The 19,197-nt window shown below is 35.0% G+C and overlaps 1 protein-coding gene across 6 annotated transcripts in view; it reads left to right on the top strand.

Moving 5' to 3' along the window:
* The window catches only part of PRKACB (protein kinase cAMP-activated catalytic subunit beta), a 125,884-nt gene extending 108,418 nt beyond the window's left edge, over positions 1–17,466 (top strand). For all 6 annotated transcript variants that reach the window (XM_047725227.1, XM_047725224.1, XM_047725225.1 and 3 more), the window contains 2 exons: positions 8,525–8,689; positions 14,275–17,466. In XM_047725227.1, coding sequence (XP_047581183.1) covers positions 8,525–8,689; positions 14,275–14,400 — 291 coding nt within the window. In that variant the 3' untranslated portion in view covers positions 14,401–17,466. The remainder of the gene's footprint in view (positions 1–8,524; positions 8,690–14,274) is intronic.
* Positions 17,467–19,197: the final 1,731 nt, after the last annotated feature.

Below are 19,197 nucleotides of genomic sequence, written 5' to 3'. Positions count from 1 at the left end.
GTCATCTCTAGAGGGTGAATAACGTACAATAAGATAGTTTGAGAGAGGGACAGAGAGAAAGAGACCACACCCACATAACTTTTATTACAGCAGATTGTTATAATTATTCATTATTTTTAATTTCTTACTGAGCATAATTCATAAATCAAACATTATCAGAGGTATGTTTATATAGGAAAAACAGTATATGTAGGGCTCAACCAAGATTAAGATTGCAGAAATTACACTAATAGTTCCAAATAATTTAATTATAGATCATTACAAAGTTCCTGAATCTTTACTACATTGCTTTTATTTATACTTAACTTTATAAAAGGAATAAAACTGTCTGATAAGGATGCCATAACTAAATTTCACTTACTTAGAAAAATTGCTTTATTTAAAATGAATGTACCTTTAATTTGTATGAATTGGCCTTCATCAGGCAATCATTACATTGTGTAAAAGTTTTTTAACTGCTTATGAATATGTTTTTATTTCACATCAAACTCTAATAGTCAGGATACAATATTAATATTTAAATCTGCATATATTCTAAAATCGTAACTGTTGAAATCTGAGTCACCTTGACAACACCTTAGCAACATAAAATTTTATCTTATCACAGATATTTTTCTTCACTTATTTAGAAATAGAATAGGATGTTTAGTGTACTGTTGTTTTTAACTAAAGGCTCCAGATTGCCAGATTATCTCTTCCCATATTGTATATAAAGTTATTTTCATCCCTTTCCCCTATGCTGCTAGAGTAGAACTCATGAAAGCAGAATATTGCCATTAAGTGATCTCTAGGATCTGTTTTATGTGAATATAAAGTCTTTTGCACCAATCGCAATAAAACTATCTGTTTCAACACCCAAATCCAAACTAGAATGTATCTTTATCTACCTTACAAAAGTATTATTATCTCTCTAGCTAGTAAATAAAAGCCAAATTGGAGACAAATATTTTAATTTTGTAATTATTCAAGTCATTAAAAATCAAATTATGGTCTTACAAATCCTGTATTTGTATTTAAAATTGTCAATGGTTTGGATGATGTATCATTTAAAAATATATGTTTCAATGAGAATTATTTTTTCTAATTTTTTAGAAGTCTGTTATTATTTTATGCTACATTTTATATGTATTATATTTTTCCATTCTGAAACCATGTTACAAAGACTATAGGTGTAGTAACATCAAAATTAAAATAAAATGTATTTAATGAAGTGATTAATTCACTGGAATACATACATTCGAAAATTAGATTAAGTACTTTCTCTATTACAATATTTTAACTCAGGTTGGTATTTTTAATGCACAGAAAGATGATCAATCAGCTTGCTAGCTTCTATCCTACACATATTTTGCCTTTAAAAAAGGAAGGGGTGGTATTTTAAATGTCAGATTATTCACGCAATATCAAGGTTCAGGTTTAGAAATGATAGTTGACAGAAAAGTCTTATAATTCTTACATTAAAGTTGCCATATCCTAGCAATATATATGCTGAGTTTCTGTATATAGTCTTCAAATTTCATACTTCGATGCCATATACTGTATGACAAGAATCAGTTATAGTTTCCACAACAACTCTGTTTGGTTGCATTTACTCTTAGAAATATAAAACTTAATATTGTGTTCAAAATTGATACTTGTAAATTAGGCAGTCAAGTAACAGCTGTTGTGGAAACCATAACTTTACAGTCCTTAAAATTATATAATAAAAAAATTCTGAGCTTCATTACATATAAAGTAAATATTATTCCATTATTAATGAGCACCAGAAATGCACACAGAGACACTCCACAAAATGTAAAGTTGTAAACACACGTACATAGAGAATGATCAAAGAGGTAGTGCATTTTTTCCTCCAGGGAAATTCACATTCACATGAGGGATAATTGATTAGCAGTTAACTGACTATTCCTTTTTGTGTCATGTGTCCCTAGAACCATTCCCAGTTTAGGTGATTCACTAGGAAGAGTCTTAGACTTCAGCATATAGTAATACCCAAGAAATTAATACCATCTATTCTAACAAGTGCATTCATTATAAGATACCTTATAACAAAAAGGTATAAAGTAAAATCAGCAAAGGGAAAGGCTCATGGGGCAGTCTCTTGAGGAAACTAGGCACAGCTTTCAAGAGTCTTCTCCCAGTGGAGTTAACAAGGGATGAACTTAATTCTTCCAGCAACAAATTGTTGTCTACCAGGAAAGCTCATTAGAGACTCAGTGCCCAGCAATTTTATTGGGATCGTATATACACCTTCTGCCTAGTGCATACCTACATCCCAAACTCACAGAGCAAAATAGATATTCAGTATAAGCCATACTGTTTGTACAATCTAGGTACAGTGAACGTTCATTATTTAGGGAAAGTTTCATATCATTTTAAAGAACTGTTACCATGCCACTTCCCAGATATCTGCCTAGGGCTAAACTTGCAAGCACGCATTCCTTAAGGGTAACAGCCCCAACCTGCTACATTATCTCTTTTCTGCACAGATTCTATTTCCTAAATAATAAACACATGTGCAGAAATACCACTACACTTTTTCTAAGATGCTATTGTTAATGCTTTTGGGAAATTTAAATGCATTTTCTGTTTGTCTATGGCTATAATTAAAGAAACTTCGAAACTCAGTAGTCATTTCCATAAAATTCAAAAGCAGCTTTACCAATGCCGAAAACCCTGGCCATTTCTTAACACCTTGCTGTGGTCATTTAAAATTCTTAATAGTTTCTTTGAGACAGTCCTTACTCTAGTGGTCTTTTGGGCAAATCACGGCCACTTGTTTTGCAGTGAAGGGAATGAGGATCTGGTGGGTAATGGTCCTTTGTAACCATCCTAACTCCCGCTCTTTTTGCATAGGTAAAAGAACAGATCAGAGAGCCCATATTTGTAGTACTCATATTTAATAAGTATTTTTTAAATGTACTGGTTCTTTTTATTTATAAAGATCCAGGCTGATTAAAGTTGCCTCAGGTCCTATGAAACAGTGTGGAGGTTGGTACCGAATCTATAGGAAATCTAATGTATGAAAGTTGTTATGCCTTTTGAAAAACTTATTAATACATATGCTCATTTTTGCTAGATAAATTTGTTACTGGGATATAGATTTCTTGTGCTCGCTTCGGCAGCACATATACTAAAAATGGGATATAGATTTCTTAGAACTATACCTAATTTAGAAAGTTAATTTTTTTCTTTTTTAAAATTTAAATTCAATTAGCCAACATGTGGTACATTAGTTTCAGATACAGAAAGGTAATTTTTTTTTTTTTTTTTTTTGGTTTTGCCACATCATGATCTCAGTAAATTGTAGGAAGTCTTTATACACATACACAGAGTTAATAAAAGACAAGTAAGTGAAAGGGAGAAAACCTTCACAAGTTCTAAGTTAACCCAAGAAAAACAAACAGAAACAGCCAGTAAGTCCATAAAAATGTACAGGGTTACTATTAATCAGGAGAATGAAAAATTTTAAATCAAGATAAAATTGCTCTGATTGATAAACCATTTTTAAGAATGCAATTGGAGGGGTGGCTCAGTCAGTTAAGTGTCTGACACTTGATTTCAGCTCAGGTCATGATCTCAGGGTCCTGAGAAAGGTAATTTTTAAAAATTTATTCCAGCATGCTTATGGACAGGAATTAACAGATTATTGCTTGGTGGCTATGTGCAAAGTCTTTTGAGTCATTTAAGCCAGTAAATTTTATCCCAATGCATAAAAAGTCATATTACTAGTTAAGCCATCTCCCTGTCACTTGCAGAATAACAGCAGTAAAAATTTTCCCTTCTTCAGTCAGAGATCAACTTTGTAATTCTGTGATTAAACTGGGTGTACACAAATTTGATTTTGGTTTTATTTTATTTCTTAAAGTAAAAAAAAAGTACAAGACTTTATAAGCAGAACCAATATTCTATCAAGTTTGATAATTCAGAGTGAATTTTGTAGTTGGTTTAACATATTACATGATATGATTTGGTGAAGTTGTTTAAAATATCAGCTATAATTACAATGCTGTCTTTCTAAAATAGGGTCATTTCCTTTTTCTCCTTCACTCTACCAAATTTATATACCGTAAGAAAAGAAGAAAATGCTCTTCTATAAATTAAAAGGTACAGCATAAGACAAGAAGGAACTTCTTGCCTTCTCCAAATGACTTTTCTAGCACAGACTGTCCTTGAGTAGTCCAGATATCTAGTTAGAGATATTGCTGTCTTCCAAGTTCCTTCTTTGGTTCGAAAATTCAACTTATTAAAATATTATTCTAACAGAAAGGTCAAAAAATTTAAAATGTATTGAATTAGTGCCTTGCGTCAGTTTCATAAAAATTACCTAATTTCTTTTCAAACCGGGGGATGAAGTACACTTTCATCATTTTATAGATGAAGTAACTGACACTCAGAAAAGTGAAAGTTTGCCCAAAAGTATAGAGTATGTATATGACTGAGTTGGAATTGAAACTAATTCTTTCTACGGAAGTGAGAGACTGGTAGAATTTTTGAGATGATTAAAAATGCTCAGTTTTATTTAGCTTAATTCTCTTATCCTATATGTAGGTAAATCAAGATTCAGAATTGCCCAAAGATAAAAGGTAGTTTGTGGCAAAGCCAGAAACAGAATCTAATTCAGTGGTTCATTTATTATCTGTACCCTTGGCTTCAGTGACTCTTCACAATCTTAGTTTTATTCCTGCCTTACTAATCTTTCCTTGTCACCCTCCTTGCCTTGGTCCTCTTCTCTCTGCACTTTCTCCACTGGTGCTCTCATCCAGCTTCATGACTTTAAATACCAACTGACGATTTCCAAATTCAGTTTTTCAGTTCATTCCTGACTCTTGGTTGCAGACACTTGTAGCCAACCTCCTGAGATCTCCATTCAGGTATCTAATAAATATCCTAAACTAACTCTGTCCATAACTAACAGATTTTTATTTTCCCTAGCAAATCTGTTCCTCCCACTGCTCTTCCATCTCAGTTGATGGCAACATGATCCTTTCAGTTACTCAGGCCAAGACACGGTGGAGTCTTCACTCTGTATCTAATGAACAGGAAAACCATTTGGGGTCTATCTTTATCTACCTTTAGAATATACAGAATTCAACCACTTCTTACTACCTCCACTGATAACTGCTGTCTTCTGAGTCACTGGTTCTTTAAAAATTTTAAATTAGACCGTGTTACTCCTTCCAGAACCTTGCAATGATTCCCCATTTTCTTCAGTGTAAAAATCAAAGACCTTACAGTGCAAGAGTTTGTGGGGGATGAGTGAATGACAACATTTTGATAAATTACTATCATTTCTCTTCCTTACTAGGATGGAAACTGTGAAGATAGACTGTTTGTCTTATTTTGTTTACTACTGTATCCCAAGCACTATGTGCCTAACACATAGAAGGTGTTCGATCATTATTTGTCAAATTTGAATTCTTGCATTCATTTAATATTGAGTACATATTGTATGTCAGACCAGTGATAGATACAGCAATTAGTTATGGTTTCTGCTTTCATGAAGCTTTCATGAAGTGGACACTCATTCTCAGATATACTGACTCACTTGGTCTTCTGTGTATTCCAAACATCTATATTTTTTAAATTATCACAGACTACTTTGATACACAGTCTATGTCAAAAGCTTGTTCTGTATGTCTGTACCTCACAATAGAAATAGATCTACTCTCAAGAATATATTATTAGGAAACTCAGAAGTAACTTAGTCTCTGAAGGTTGTTAAAGAATCCTAACCAGGAAATATTACTGCATATTGTGCAAACACCTCTTTCATTTTAATGCCAGTTTCCAATAATCTTATCTCAGATCTAATGGTTTAATGGATCTAGACTTTTTCTTTTCCATATCTGGCTCTTTTTCAGGTACTTTCACATTGTTTGCCCAATAATGTACTGGCTGAAGGACATAGAAGTCAGGAGGGTTAAGTTATTTTTCCCAACAATGAAACTAAGTTGGTAGTCTCACTGGAGCTTGGGTTCTTTATATTAAAGGTTTAGACTTATCTGAAGGTTTAGACTAAATTGAACTAAAACTTCCTTTGCTCCAATATTCTAGAATTCTGATTTCAATTTCTACAGCAGTTATAATTATTAATAATAATAGAAATAATACTCTTCTTAATATAATTTTGAAGGAAAAATTAGTCATTCTTCCCATTATAGATATCTTTGGTGTTTCCAAGTTAATATACCATAAATAAAAGCCTTGCGTTAAAACACAATTGTGTTTAAGTCATTTTCTGGTTTTTGCTAATTTCAGTTTGATGAATCAACATGGCTCTTTGGAAAGTCAAATCAACAAAGAAACTACATTTCTGATCATGTTTCAGATCATAGAAAAAAAACTTTCATAATGATTCCCATTATTTCTTCTTCAGTATACTTAAGAGATCTGACATATTCTCATCATTAACATGCTTACTATGTAAGTGTGGGCTACCTAACAGAATCTCTGGGGGAGAACAGCGTGTGATATAGAGGTGAAGAGGATATGTCTATCATTTGATAAGGTTTCCAGATAACTCTGATGTCTACTTCACAACCCCCCAACTACCACTCCCCATTTGAAAATAACTCTTCTAAAGTTTACAAGTGTATACACACACATTAACTAATCCAACACCAATACTTCATCTGCATTCCAAAATAAAGAACTACTCTATTTAGGTGTGTTTATTCTTTAGGCATTCTGTTGCACATTACCTGAATCTGAAAGAATGGTACATTGTCTAGTGTTCTGAACATCATGAAAGGGAAAATAATGGTACTCTACATTGAGCAGTTCATGCAGACTCTGTTCCAAACAAGGATAGCTCCACTTCCAATAAGTTACTTCTTTGCAATCTAAGCAAAGTTGGAATATAACCACTGTGTAAATATATCATGTTATTTTTAGACTGTATGCCTTTTGAATACCATATATTCTCTAGTTTCTACTCCAACTATGATAAATGAGGAAGTGTGCAGCAAATATTTTTAAGATGAAAATTTCATTCTTTTGGAAGTGTCCTGACAACTGTTTTTAGGCTATTGAATCATGAAAACAGTATGGAATAATTAAGAATGTATACTCTAAAGTCAGAATACCTGGTTTGGAATTACGGCTCTATTACCACTTATTAGCTCTATAGTCTTGGCAAATAACTTAATCTGTGTAAATTTCAGTTACATCACCTGTAAAATGGAAGTCATAATCATGTTTACCTTAATGTTAAATTTTGGTTTTTATGAGCCAGTGTGCATTAAGTTTAGCACAGTGCTGAACTTCTAATAAGCCATTATAGCAATAAAACTTTACTTTTAGAACTAAAAACTAAAGATGGTGGCAATTCACCTTTTTTTTTTTTTTTTAGAACACAAACCCTATTATAATCTATGGTAATATAAGCTTTGCAAAAATGAGGATTTTAGTTGCTAATTTCTATGAGTTGACCCCCAAATCCTGTTCAGTTATTAGCTATTTGACCTTCAATTAGTCTTTGGTTGTTGGACACAAATATTAGTTTTCCTCTAGTATGATGATTTTAGTTTACTTACATTAAAATTTTTTGCATCTGTCACTGACAGAAAAAATAAAACTTCTGCACAAAGTAGTGAAGAGAGTTGCAAATAGTGTTTCTCAAGCTTTCATGCACATATGAATGAATCACTTAGGGATAAAAACCTCAGAATTTCAGACCCAGTGCCCTCATCATTTGAAGTAAGCCCCAGAAATCAACATTTTTATCCCTCCACTCTCCCAGTTGACTCTGATGAAAGTGGGTCCTAGGAACACACTTTGTACATAAACACACTTTCAGTGCAAAATAGCATCAGTAGCAGAAGACTAGAGTTAGGAATCTTGCTTTGCCATAGAGTCTGGATTTGCCTGCTAATGGTTTAACTTATACTTTGAAAATATGAGAATGTACATCATGTTGAGCTTTTTTAAAGTCAGACTATAAATTGAAGACCATGTAATAAAGAACAAAACTCATGAGCCTAGCAACATGACTAGATTTTTAGTCCCAACTCTTCCGCTTTGTAGTCTAATGATTGGGTAAGTTATACAATGTCTGCGGATCCTAATTTCTCCATCTTTAGAATAGAATTAATTCCATATTCACCAGGTATGCCATAGTTCATTGCTATATATCCAACACGAGAGCAGTGTAGTATATAGTAGGACTCAATTACAGTTGGCTGGATGAACAACATTATTTGAAATGGTGTAATAAATTCGGGGAATAACAACACAAAAGTGGCACAGTACCCTCCCCCCAGAAGTTCATGGTCTGGGGGAAAGAGACATACACAGATAATACAGCATACCTAAATGAAGATCAACTGAGGTAATGTCATGACACGCAATAGGAGTTAGGTGATGGTGGCACTTGCAGAAAACCATAGCAAGAATGTAAAGAGCTCAGAAATGGATCTGTTAACCCTTTAAAGCATTTTCTTCAGAGGTCTCTGGTCTGTTTAAAGTTGAGGCCATGCTAACCACTGGAATGTATGTTTGACAACATGGTGTGTTGGTACAGGTCCGATTCCCATCGCACTTCAGTTCAGATCTCAAGGACCTTCTAAGGAACCTGCTGCAGGTGGATTTGACGAAGCGGTTTGGAAACCTGAAGAATGGTGTGAGTGATATAAAAACTCACAAGTGGTTTGCCACCACAGATTGGATTGCTATTTACCAGAGGAAGGTGAGTCGTTTCTTTAATTTAAGAGCTTTGAAAAGTTGGTATTTAAATTATATATAGGTAATAGAGATTGTTCCAACTTAACACAGGACTTTAATTGATTTTTACCTTTGAATTAATACTATGCAGGACGTAAGAGACCTTTCCAACCCACAGCTTAAAAACGAGTTTTCTCCTTGATAAAAGAGAAAGCATAGGGCGCCTGGGTGGCTCAGTGGGTTAAGCCGCTGCCTTCGGCTCAGGTCATGATCTCAGGGTCCTGGGATCGAGGCCCGCATCGGGCTCTCTGCTCAGCAGGGAGCCTGCTTCCCTCTCTCTCTTTCTCTGCCTGCCTCTCCATCTGCTTGTGATCTCTCTCTGTCAAATAAATAAATAAAATCTTTAAAAAAAAAAAAAAAAAAAGAGAAAGCATATTCTGTTTTGACCATCAACCTAAAATGTTTTCAGTGTCAAATTTCTCCTACCTAGGCCTCTTATTCTTCAAATATCATGGTAATGATACAGCAGACAATGTCCCAAAGGTTTGCATTTCAAAACTGATATGAAACCACATTAGAAAAACAACATAAACAAATAGAGTCTCCTACCGGAATTGGCACAAGCTAGATTCAATATCATTTAATAGCTAGATTCATTAGATATTGTTCAGTGTTTATCACTTCACCTTTATAACAAATTAAGACATTTAACAAAAGCTTTTGCTGTGAATTACTTATATCTCACCTTTGTTTTTTAAATGCCCGGTTAAAGATAATTTGTATTTATAAAATGTTTACATCTTGAATATATTGCTTTTTTTCCCATAAAACAAAAACTTCTGTTTCAGAGACTTGCCATATTTAATGATGTTGTGCAGCACTAGTGAATTTCCTTAGGAAAAAAATGTAAATGCTGTCATTGAATATCAATAGCACATTTTTCCAAGTTTATATCTTTTAGAAAAAATTACAAAAGCAAAGCATTAAAAGAATTTAATAATGCAACAAAGACCAAAACAAGGCGAGTACAGTAGTCTCTGCATCTCATAAGATAGGTTCAGAAACTCCCTAGCCATTAAATCATGAAACAGTCCTTAGCATCATTACCTCAGCTGGATGTGCTGTATGGCCAAGAGCAATTCTATTTGGGGGACTTATTGAATCTATACTTTCATTCAGTGCTTTTTGATCTGACTTCTTTTTGTTCTCTCAGCATTTGCTGAATGAATTGAATTTTTTGGCCCCTTATTTGAAATTCCACCTTTACTAATGCTAATTTATTAAATACTTCAGTCTGTTTGTGAAATTTATTTTTTTTTAAGATTTTATTTATTTATTTGACAGAGAGAGAGATCACAAGTAGGCAGATCAGCAGGCAGACAGAGAGGGGAAAGCAGGCTACCTGTTGAGCAGAGAGCCTGAAGTGGGGCTTGATCCCAGGACCCTGAGATCATGACCTTGAGCCAAAGGCTAAGGCTCAACCACTGAGCCACCCAGGCACCCCTGAAATTTATTTTTAATGGAGTTCCTTTTGTCTATTCTTGTACTGTATACTATACCATTTTATATAGGCTTATGGTATTTTTTTAATTTTCAGAATATATATTTAATATGTGGAATTCTTATAAATATTCATGGAAAAGAGTACATAATTCAGATTTTTTTACAGTTTTACTGTATGAAAAATACACAATACAAAATCTGCTGTCACAGCCATTTGTAGGTGTACAGTTCAGTGGTATTAAGTACATTCACACTGTTGTGTCGCCTTCACCACCATGTCTCTCCAGAACTCTTCCATCTTGCAAAACTAGAACTCTGTACCCATTTAACAATAACTCTGTGTTTTATTGGTCTTTCCAAATATTTATATGGTATTTGGGGCTCTTAATTGGGATAACAGTATATTAGTTAGAAGAGAATCAAAATCTTGAAAATACCTTATAATGAACCTTTTCTACCTTTCTTTATTTCTACCTTTCTACCTTTATTCCAACATTTTCTGTCATTCAATAAAGTCTTAGAGAGCCCCGCCCCATATAGGTCCAGTTTCTTTCGTAAGGACCCAAAATCTCTACTTCACTATGAATGGGGCCTTTATGGAACCTAGTTTAAAATAATAATAATAAATTCCTCAAAAAAATAAAGTTATTCCTTAAATTTATACTTTGATTGCTATTGCAAATGCATTTGCTTTGCCATTATAGTAGACTATAGGGGGAAACATAATTTCTATGTTTGTGTTGTAACTGGCCACCTTACTAAATTCTGTTGTTGATTTCCATAGGTTTTTCAGTGATTTCCTTGCATTTTATTGTTAAATACTTACAGTGGGCGGAGGTATCATTTGCCTCTACTGAAAGAGTAGGACTGTTGAGCTGTATTGTCTTACTCTTGTTTTGAATGGGAATGCCTTTCATGTTTTAGCTTCAAATATGAAGTTAGCTATTTGTCTTGGATAACTATTCTTGATCAGGTTAAGGAAATATCAAGGAAAGAAAACAAAAAACATGTAAAAAAAAGAAAATATCCTTGATTCCTAGTTTATTGTGCTTTTTCTTCTTTGACATATTAGCATGATGAATTATATCAATTAGATATCTTCACATTCTTGAACATCATTTAATCATGAGGTATTATTACTGTAATACCTGCAAAATATTATTTAAAATATGTAAAATCAATTTGCTAAAATTTTATTTAGGATTTTTGTCTATATAGTCATAAGTTTTATTTACCTGCAGTTTTTTTTTTCTGGAGTTGAGATTATGGGATTCATTAAATGAATGAATGAATTCATTAAATGAGCTTGGAAATTTTCCATATCTTTTTATTCTTTGAGACACTTGAGGAAATAAGAACTAACTTGTACTTATTACTTGGAAATTTTAACAAACTAATTTTTCTTTGGCTTTTGGTTTCTAAGTTTTTGCCTCTTCAGTCAATTTCAGAAGTTTATATTTTCTTACAAAATCCTCCATATTCCTCTGTAATTATCACTGTTTATACTATCTTTATTGTTATATTTGTGTTAATTAATGCTATATTTAGATGTATTTATTAGATTTGCTTGAGGTTGGCCCGTTTTATTAGTATTTTTAAAATGATACATTTTTAATATTTTCATATTTATATTAAGAAAAATTTCTGCTATTGGCACTTACTAATCTACCATATTGTGTATTATAGTTTTACACTTTTTTTTTTTTTTAAGAAAAGTCTTTTACTTATTTGAGAGAAGGACAGCACAAGGTGGGGGAGGGGGAAATGAAGAACCAGGCTCTCTACTGAGCATGAAGCCTGATATGGGGCTGGAACCCAGGACCCCAGGATCATGACCTGAGCACAAGGCAAATGCTTAACCAACTGAGCCACCCAGGTGCCCCTACAATTATTCTTAAAGAGGGATTATACTGAACTACTCCTGCCCATTTAGAGTTCATGTGCTTTCCAGGGGGCTTGACTTACCTTAGATAGTGAACAGCTTATCTGCCAAGAAGTAGCACCCTATAGCAAACAGATTGTAGTATTGAACAGATTGATCAACGGCAGATCTTGACTATCAGTTGGACTGGAAGATCCCTGGATAATTTATAAATAGAAATAATTGAGGGGCGCCTGGGTGGCTCAGTGGGTTAAAGCCTCTGCCTTCCGCTCGAGTCGTGATCCCAGGGTCTGGGATCGAGCCCCGCATCGGGCTCTCTGCTCTGCAGGGAGCCTGCTTCCCTTCCTTTCTCTGCCTGCCTCTCTGCCTACTTGTGATCTCTGTCAAATAAATAAATGTTTAAAAAAAAAAGAAAAAAAAGAAATAATTGAGTACTTCATTGTAGCCATTTGTTTTAATGTCATCTCAGTTATAACTGTGCACACCAATACCAAATTATCAAAAGTGATAATTTGAATAGTTTTTATAGTCTTTGTTATTCTCTGACCAAGTGCTCACGAGCAACGAAATAGTCCAATAGTCCAAGGCATCTAGCAGAGAGACAGGAAACGGAAGAAAGAGGCCTGGACAACGCAAACTGTGCAGTCACTGTACGTGTAGAGATGATCCCGACAGGTGTGATCCTAAACTGCCGCGTGGCTAGATGTGAGGCGGCTGTCTGCGGAGCTGACTCCTCTTTGTGGCGCAGAGCCACAGTCCCCAGAGCGCGCATGTGAGGCAACCAGCTGGCAGACTAAAAGATGATATTGGACTTCCCAGTCTTATGGTCTTTTTACCTTGTTCTTTTTAAATGTCTTATTTGTGTATGTATCTTATACTAACATACTTATGTGAGTAAATAATTTATAAATAGCTACACATATTTTGGTGATTTATACTCAAAAATGCTTTATTAAAAGGTATATAAATCAAAAAACTTTGGAGACCACTGGTTTACATATTAGAAAAAACTCTGTATCAGAAGCGGGGAATCATGAGTCACCTGGGTGGTTCAGTTGGTTGAACATCCAACTCTTGGTTTCGGCTCAGGTCATGAGATCAAGTTTCACATCAGGCTCAGCACAGAATCAGCTTGAGTTTATCTCCCTCTCCCTCCCTCCCCCTGCTCGCTCACACCCTCTCTCTCTCAAATAAATAAAATTTTTAAAAAGGAAGGAACTGATAAAGAAAAATCTAGAATTCTGTAACCTGAAGTGCCGGCATTTTGATACCATTGGTTAATTATCCTAGACATCTCTTAAGTATTGGACCATTCCTTGAATGAAAATGTTGAGATAATAGCAAACCTACCGTTTGCTGCTTTTTCTAATGCTGTTATCATTTAAGGACTTAAAGGCATTTAAAGATGTTACCATATAGTAATAGTGGGAATGTATTTTCTTTGGGTGTTTAGAAACTCCCAAGCATTCATTTTTCTTCTTTATTATTCCAATACGTGTGTCCTCCTCGCCACACACACACACCACCACCGCACAATTAATTCAAGTCTTAACACTATCTACCTGGAGATAGCATCAGACCCCATAGGTTGAGGGCTCAGTCCTCACTCAGTGCCCCCACCACTTCAGACATTCATCACAAGTCTAACCACCTGTGCTTCTAACTAGGAGGCTATAGATCAGAGATTCCCACAAACTCCTCCTGGGTTTCAATTACTTTGCTAGAGCAGCTCACAGAACTCAGAAACTTCACTTACTATTACCAGTTTATTATAAAAGAATGTAACTCAGAACAGCCAGGTGGAAGTGATACATAGGACATGTATGTGGGAAGGGCTCAGAGCTTCCTGCTACCTTCAAGCACAACACTCTCCCCAAATCCCCATTTGTTCATCAACCTGGAAACTCTCCAAACCCCTTCCTTGTGAAGTTTTATGGCTTCATTACGTAGGCATGATTGTTTAAATCATTGGCCATTGGCAACTAAATTAGTCTCCAACCCCTCTTCCCTCCTGGAGGTCAGGGGCTAAGACTGAAAGTTCCAAGTGTCTAATCAGCACCCATCCTTAGGTTAGCTAGGGGCTTTCCAAAAGTCATCTCATTAACATAACATTTATGAAGTCCAAGAGTTTAAAGAGCTCTGTGCTCAGGACTGGGATGAAAACCAAATATATTTTTCCTATTATAAATCGTAATATCACAGTTACGTTTCCTTCTCAAATGTAGGTTGAAGCACCATTCATACCAAAGTTCAGAGGCTCTGGAGATACCAGCAACTTTGATGACTATGAAGAAGAAGATATCCGCGTCTCTATAACAGAAAAATGTGCAAAAGAATTTTGTGAATTTTAAAGCCGAGCAACAAGATGACATCAGAACTCACACTCAGTCTTTGCACTCTGTTGGGAGATACGGTGGAGCTGAGACCGTCCTTGTTGAAGCAGTTACCTAGTTCCGTCATTCCAGCGACTGAGTGAGGTCTTTATTGCCATCCGTGTGTGCGCTCTGCATCCACCTCTGTAACAAGGCACCGCTAAGCAAAGCATTGTCTGTGCCATAACACACAACTAGACACTTTCCTGCTTCCCTTTGGTTCTCCTGCCCTACGTCCATTTCTTCCTTTTTCATTTTCATCAGTTTTTCTCCAAACAGTACTCCACTTTATTTTGTTGGCGTTTCGGATGGGCAGTGTTATGGCTCTGTGATATTTCCAAGGAAGGATAAGTGTTGACTTTGGTAGTTCTTGCCATTATTTTTGTTGGTCAGTGGCTTGAGGATATACTTCCAATAACTATTTTTACTTTGAGTAGCTCAGACTCAGTTTTGCCAAAACTTTTGACAATTTTTGAAGACAGTTTTTGTCTCATCAACAAGGCAGTTTATACAAAACAAAACAATAACTTTCGTAGAATTCACTGTTCTGGCAAGACACTTGGATAGACTAACATTGAGTAGTTAGCCCCAGCAGTTTGAATTCCTAGAGATCAGAGGCTCTATTTCCCTTCACTACCTTTTGTATCATCAGTGCAGTGCAGTGTGACAAATGTGTCTCATTCACAGGAAAAACTAATGCTATGGATCATCACTTGGTACCAGCACTTCTGTAGGTATTAGAGCTAGCTCTAAGATTTCTAAGCCTTCACTTCTCCATAAGCGTTTTAGCCAGTATTTTAACAGAAGGTGACTGGAGAAGAAAGTGACAATTTTTAAGTTTCTCAAATAGTCCTCATTGTAAACTTTTTAAAGGAAAAGAATTAAAAACATTAATGTGGACAAATACCTTCTGAGTCAAACAAATGGCTTGATATTTGTAAATGGTATAGAGATGCTCTTATTTATATGAGGTTTTTCTTTGTTTCACTTTGCTTTGTTTTGCAGTAATGTTTTGTTAAGAACAAAAGGAATTGTTGCCAGGTTATTCTGATGTACTCTATTTGTCAGCCTGAGGGAGAGGCACTGTTGAAGCTTCGGCTTTCATCCTGTGCCTCATCAATGAGGGAAAGGGACAAAGTTTTTTTTAAAACTGCCACAATTGTGTTTTAATTTTGAGGTGTGATATTTTTAGACATGTCAGAATTTCAAGCCTTTTTCTTTCAGTAAACAGAATGTATGATCATGCAGATACAATTTTAGTATTTGAGTTTAATTTTTTTATACTTCTTTGCCAACAACATTGCTATCACGTGGAAATTTCAGGCACTCTTGCACACTTAGTTCAATGTTTGTTGAGAATCCATGGCTTAACTCTGTTTTTTAAATATTTTTGTCTTTGCTTTTAAATTTTGCCATCTGGTTTTATCTCCGTGTGTCAGTGACCTATCTTAAAACAACACACCAAAAGTCAAAAATAAACTGTGTTCATTTTTTATGATCAATTACATGCATATAAGTTGTTTTTAATCAAACCGATCTTAATGTATATATAAGCATTCTATTTGCTTCATTATTGGTGCAGGTCACTGACTACTTCTTTTCCTCTGTACCACACCCCTGTATAAAACCTTTGAAGACATTGAAAAAAGCCTGTCTGAAATATTCTCTGCATCAATCTGTACATCTATAGGTTGTCAAGTGTTTTTGCATGGTTATGTCATTTAAAAGCTGATGCTGATTTCAGTTGGTCCACCTATATTTAAAATGTGCAAGGAAAATATGAAATACTTTGCTGTATCAAGTTTTATGTGACAAAAATATATCATCATGTTAATAAATTTAATACATCATTTGTATAAAATGCTTTAATTAGTTTTTGGCCCAAGAACATGCTGATCATTGTATTCTATGTGTATGCTACAAATTCTATGGTAGCTTTATTGTATATTATTGTGAAATTATTTTAATAAATCATGGGGATGACACTTTGATTATTACGCTTTAGTTTTCAGCAATTAAAAAGATTTGGACTCTGCCTAGGTAGATGACCCCTAGGCGTACATTGGTTTTGAGGGCTATTTCACCATTCCCATTTTACTCTCCATTTAAAGGACATGAACAAGCTCTCTGACATGCCAAGAGAGTCTATTTCCAACCAATCAAATACACTGAATTAGAATATCTTAAAGTTATATAAAACTCACAGTTTCAGCCACAGTTTAGCCAAAATGAAATAAAAACTTGAATAAGAAATCAGTATTTAACCTAAAATCACATTATTTGAAACAGAAGAAATGACATTTTTCCTCAGTAAATAATAAGGAGATGGCATTGCAGAGGAAGGACCCCTGACTCAAAAGTCAAGACATTTGGGTCTCAGGCTTGTCTGTCACAGGATGACCTTGACCTTAGCTCTACAAAATGAGTTCCATTAGGCAATTTCTAAGGTCTTTTCTAATTTTCACATGTCATGACAAGATTCTTTTTATTTGACAGTTTGAAGGGATAATGTGCTTTGAAGTAAGTCTTGGTAAGGTGATATTTTAGGGCCTTTCTTCTCTTTCTTCTCCTTATCTCTTACAGTGTTCTTAAAATTTTTTGAATATCACAAGGACTTCATGTCTCTTTTGATTCCTTCCTCCTTCACTGATGCTAAAAACCCAATTGATATCAAACTGTCAACCTACCAAAAAAGATATTGTGGCTTGTGGGTATTGCTGTCTTTTTTTTGATATGTTCTTGTATTGACTGCCCATTGGCCTGAAAATACTCATCAAAAGCCTAAAAAAAAAAAAAAAAAAAATCATTTTTTTCCCCACTGTTTTATCTGCTTGTTGTAAGAATCAAATGAAATAATGTATGTGAAAGCACCTTGTAAACTGTAACCTATCAATGTAAAATGTTAAGGTGTGTTGTTATTTCATTAATTAATTCTTTGTTTAGAATGGAATTTCCTATGCACCACTGTAGCTAGGAAATGCTGAAAACAACTGTGTTTTTTAAGTAATCATAACAGCAAAATTAAAGTATCTTCAAAGGATAAAACAGTTATTGAGTCTTGTATTCTATTTGGTGCCCTTACCTCCCGATTTCTTTTCTGCAGATACTATAGATGCTTAAAGATTCCAGTTTTTAGGCATTTGGGTTGATCTGTGGTAGTGGGAACAGTAATAGGAGAGAAACATCCACCAATCAAGTCCAACTGAGTGTATATTAAGAAACTAATAAATTCATTCCACAGTTTCTAAAAAGTGGATCTATTTCTTCCTCATGCTCTTACTCCAAATTACTCTTAACAGAATGTTGAAAATATTCATAGTTAAATGATTGATACTACAAGAGACATCTCCTTATATTGGAACAATGAACTATGAATTTTTACTTTTTTTTTTAAAGATTTTATTTATTTGACAGCTAGAGATAACAAGTAGGCTGAGAGGCAGGCAGAGAGAGAGAGAGAGAGAGAGAGAGAGAGGAGGAAGCAGGCTCCCTGCTGAGCAGAGAGCCCAATGTGTGGCTGGATCCCAGGACGCTGGGATCATGACCCGAGCTGAAGGCAGAGGCTTTAACCCACTGAGCCACCCAGGCACCCGAAATTTTTACTTTTTTTTTTCAGAAGTGTTGTTGAATTCACATTACCTCTTTTGATTTCAGCCAGGTTGATTAGTGTGTGTTTCTGTAGTTGTCCTTCACCTCAAGAAATGATGTTTTAGGTAATTACTTTAACAGCTTACTATTTTTTATTGTTAGGATTATTACTGCAAATATTTGTAAATATTGATGTACTTTAAAACACCATGTTTACTATCTTTATACCAGTGTTTGCTTTATTTTATCATTGTCAGGGCTTAACACAAAATGTCAGTTTTCTCATTTCTATATACAACTAATTACAAAAATCTAGGCATATCTTCACTCCAAATCATCATTTGAAAGCCATTTAAATTTTCTCTTATGCACAAATATTGGATGTGAAGTTAAATATTTTTCATTTTAGTTTTCTTGAACATTTTCCATATGCCTTACTTAATAGCCTTTGATAAGGGCTCTCTGATAAGGGCTGAATTGTGTTTCTTCAGAATTTATATGTTGAAGTCCTCCCTGCTGTAGCTCAGAATATGACTATATTTGAAGGCAGGACCCTTTTTTTTTAAGATTTTATTTATATTTGGGGGGGAGAGCAGGAGCAGTGGAGGGGAAGGGCAGGCAGAGGGAGAAGCAGGCTCCCCATTGGGCAGGGACCCTGATGTGGGGCTCTGAACTAAAGGCAGATGCTTAACCAGCTGAGCCACCCAGGCACCCCAGAAGTTAGGATCTTTAATTAGGGTAAAATGAGGTCCTATGGATGGGCCCTAATCTGACAACTGGTGAATCTGTAAGAAGAGATGAGGACATAGAAAATGCAGGCCCAGAAAAACCATGTGGAGACATAAGAGGGAGATGGCCCTCTACCAGTCAAGGAGAGAGGATTCAAAAGAAGCCAACCCTGCTAACACCTTGATCTTGGACTTCTAACCTTTAGAACTGTGAGAAAATAAATTTGTGCTGTTTAAGCTGCCCACTCTGTGGTAACAAACTAGTACACCCACCAGTACTCCTGTGTATACACTGTATTCCTCTGATAAAGATCTTGCACTGATCTCACTTCAAATGCTTTGTAACTGACACAAACTGAAATAACTTACCATAAGCAAAAAACAAGCAAACAAACAAAACAGTATCAGTGTGGTCACCAACCTCAGTGTACCTGCTGTCTTACTTCTAATCTTTTCTGGA

The sequence above is a fragment of the Lutra lutra genome, chromosome 4 (genome assembly GCF_902655055.1).
Source record: "Lutra lutra chromosome 4, mLutLut1.2, whole genome shotgun sequence".
Classification (NCBI taxonomy): domain Eukaryota; kingdom Metazoa; phylum Chordata; class Mammalia; order Carnivora; family Mustelidae; genus Lutra; species Lutra lutra.
Note: the sequence above shows the minus strand (reverse complement) of the source record. Positions and strands in the feature narration are given on the sequence as shown.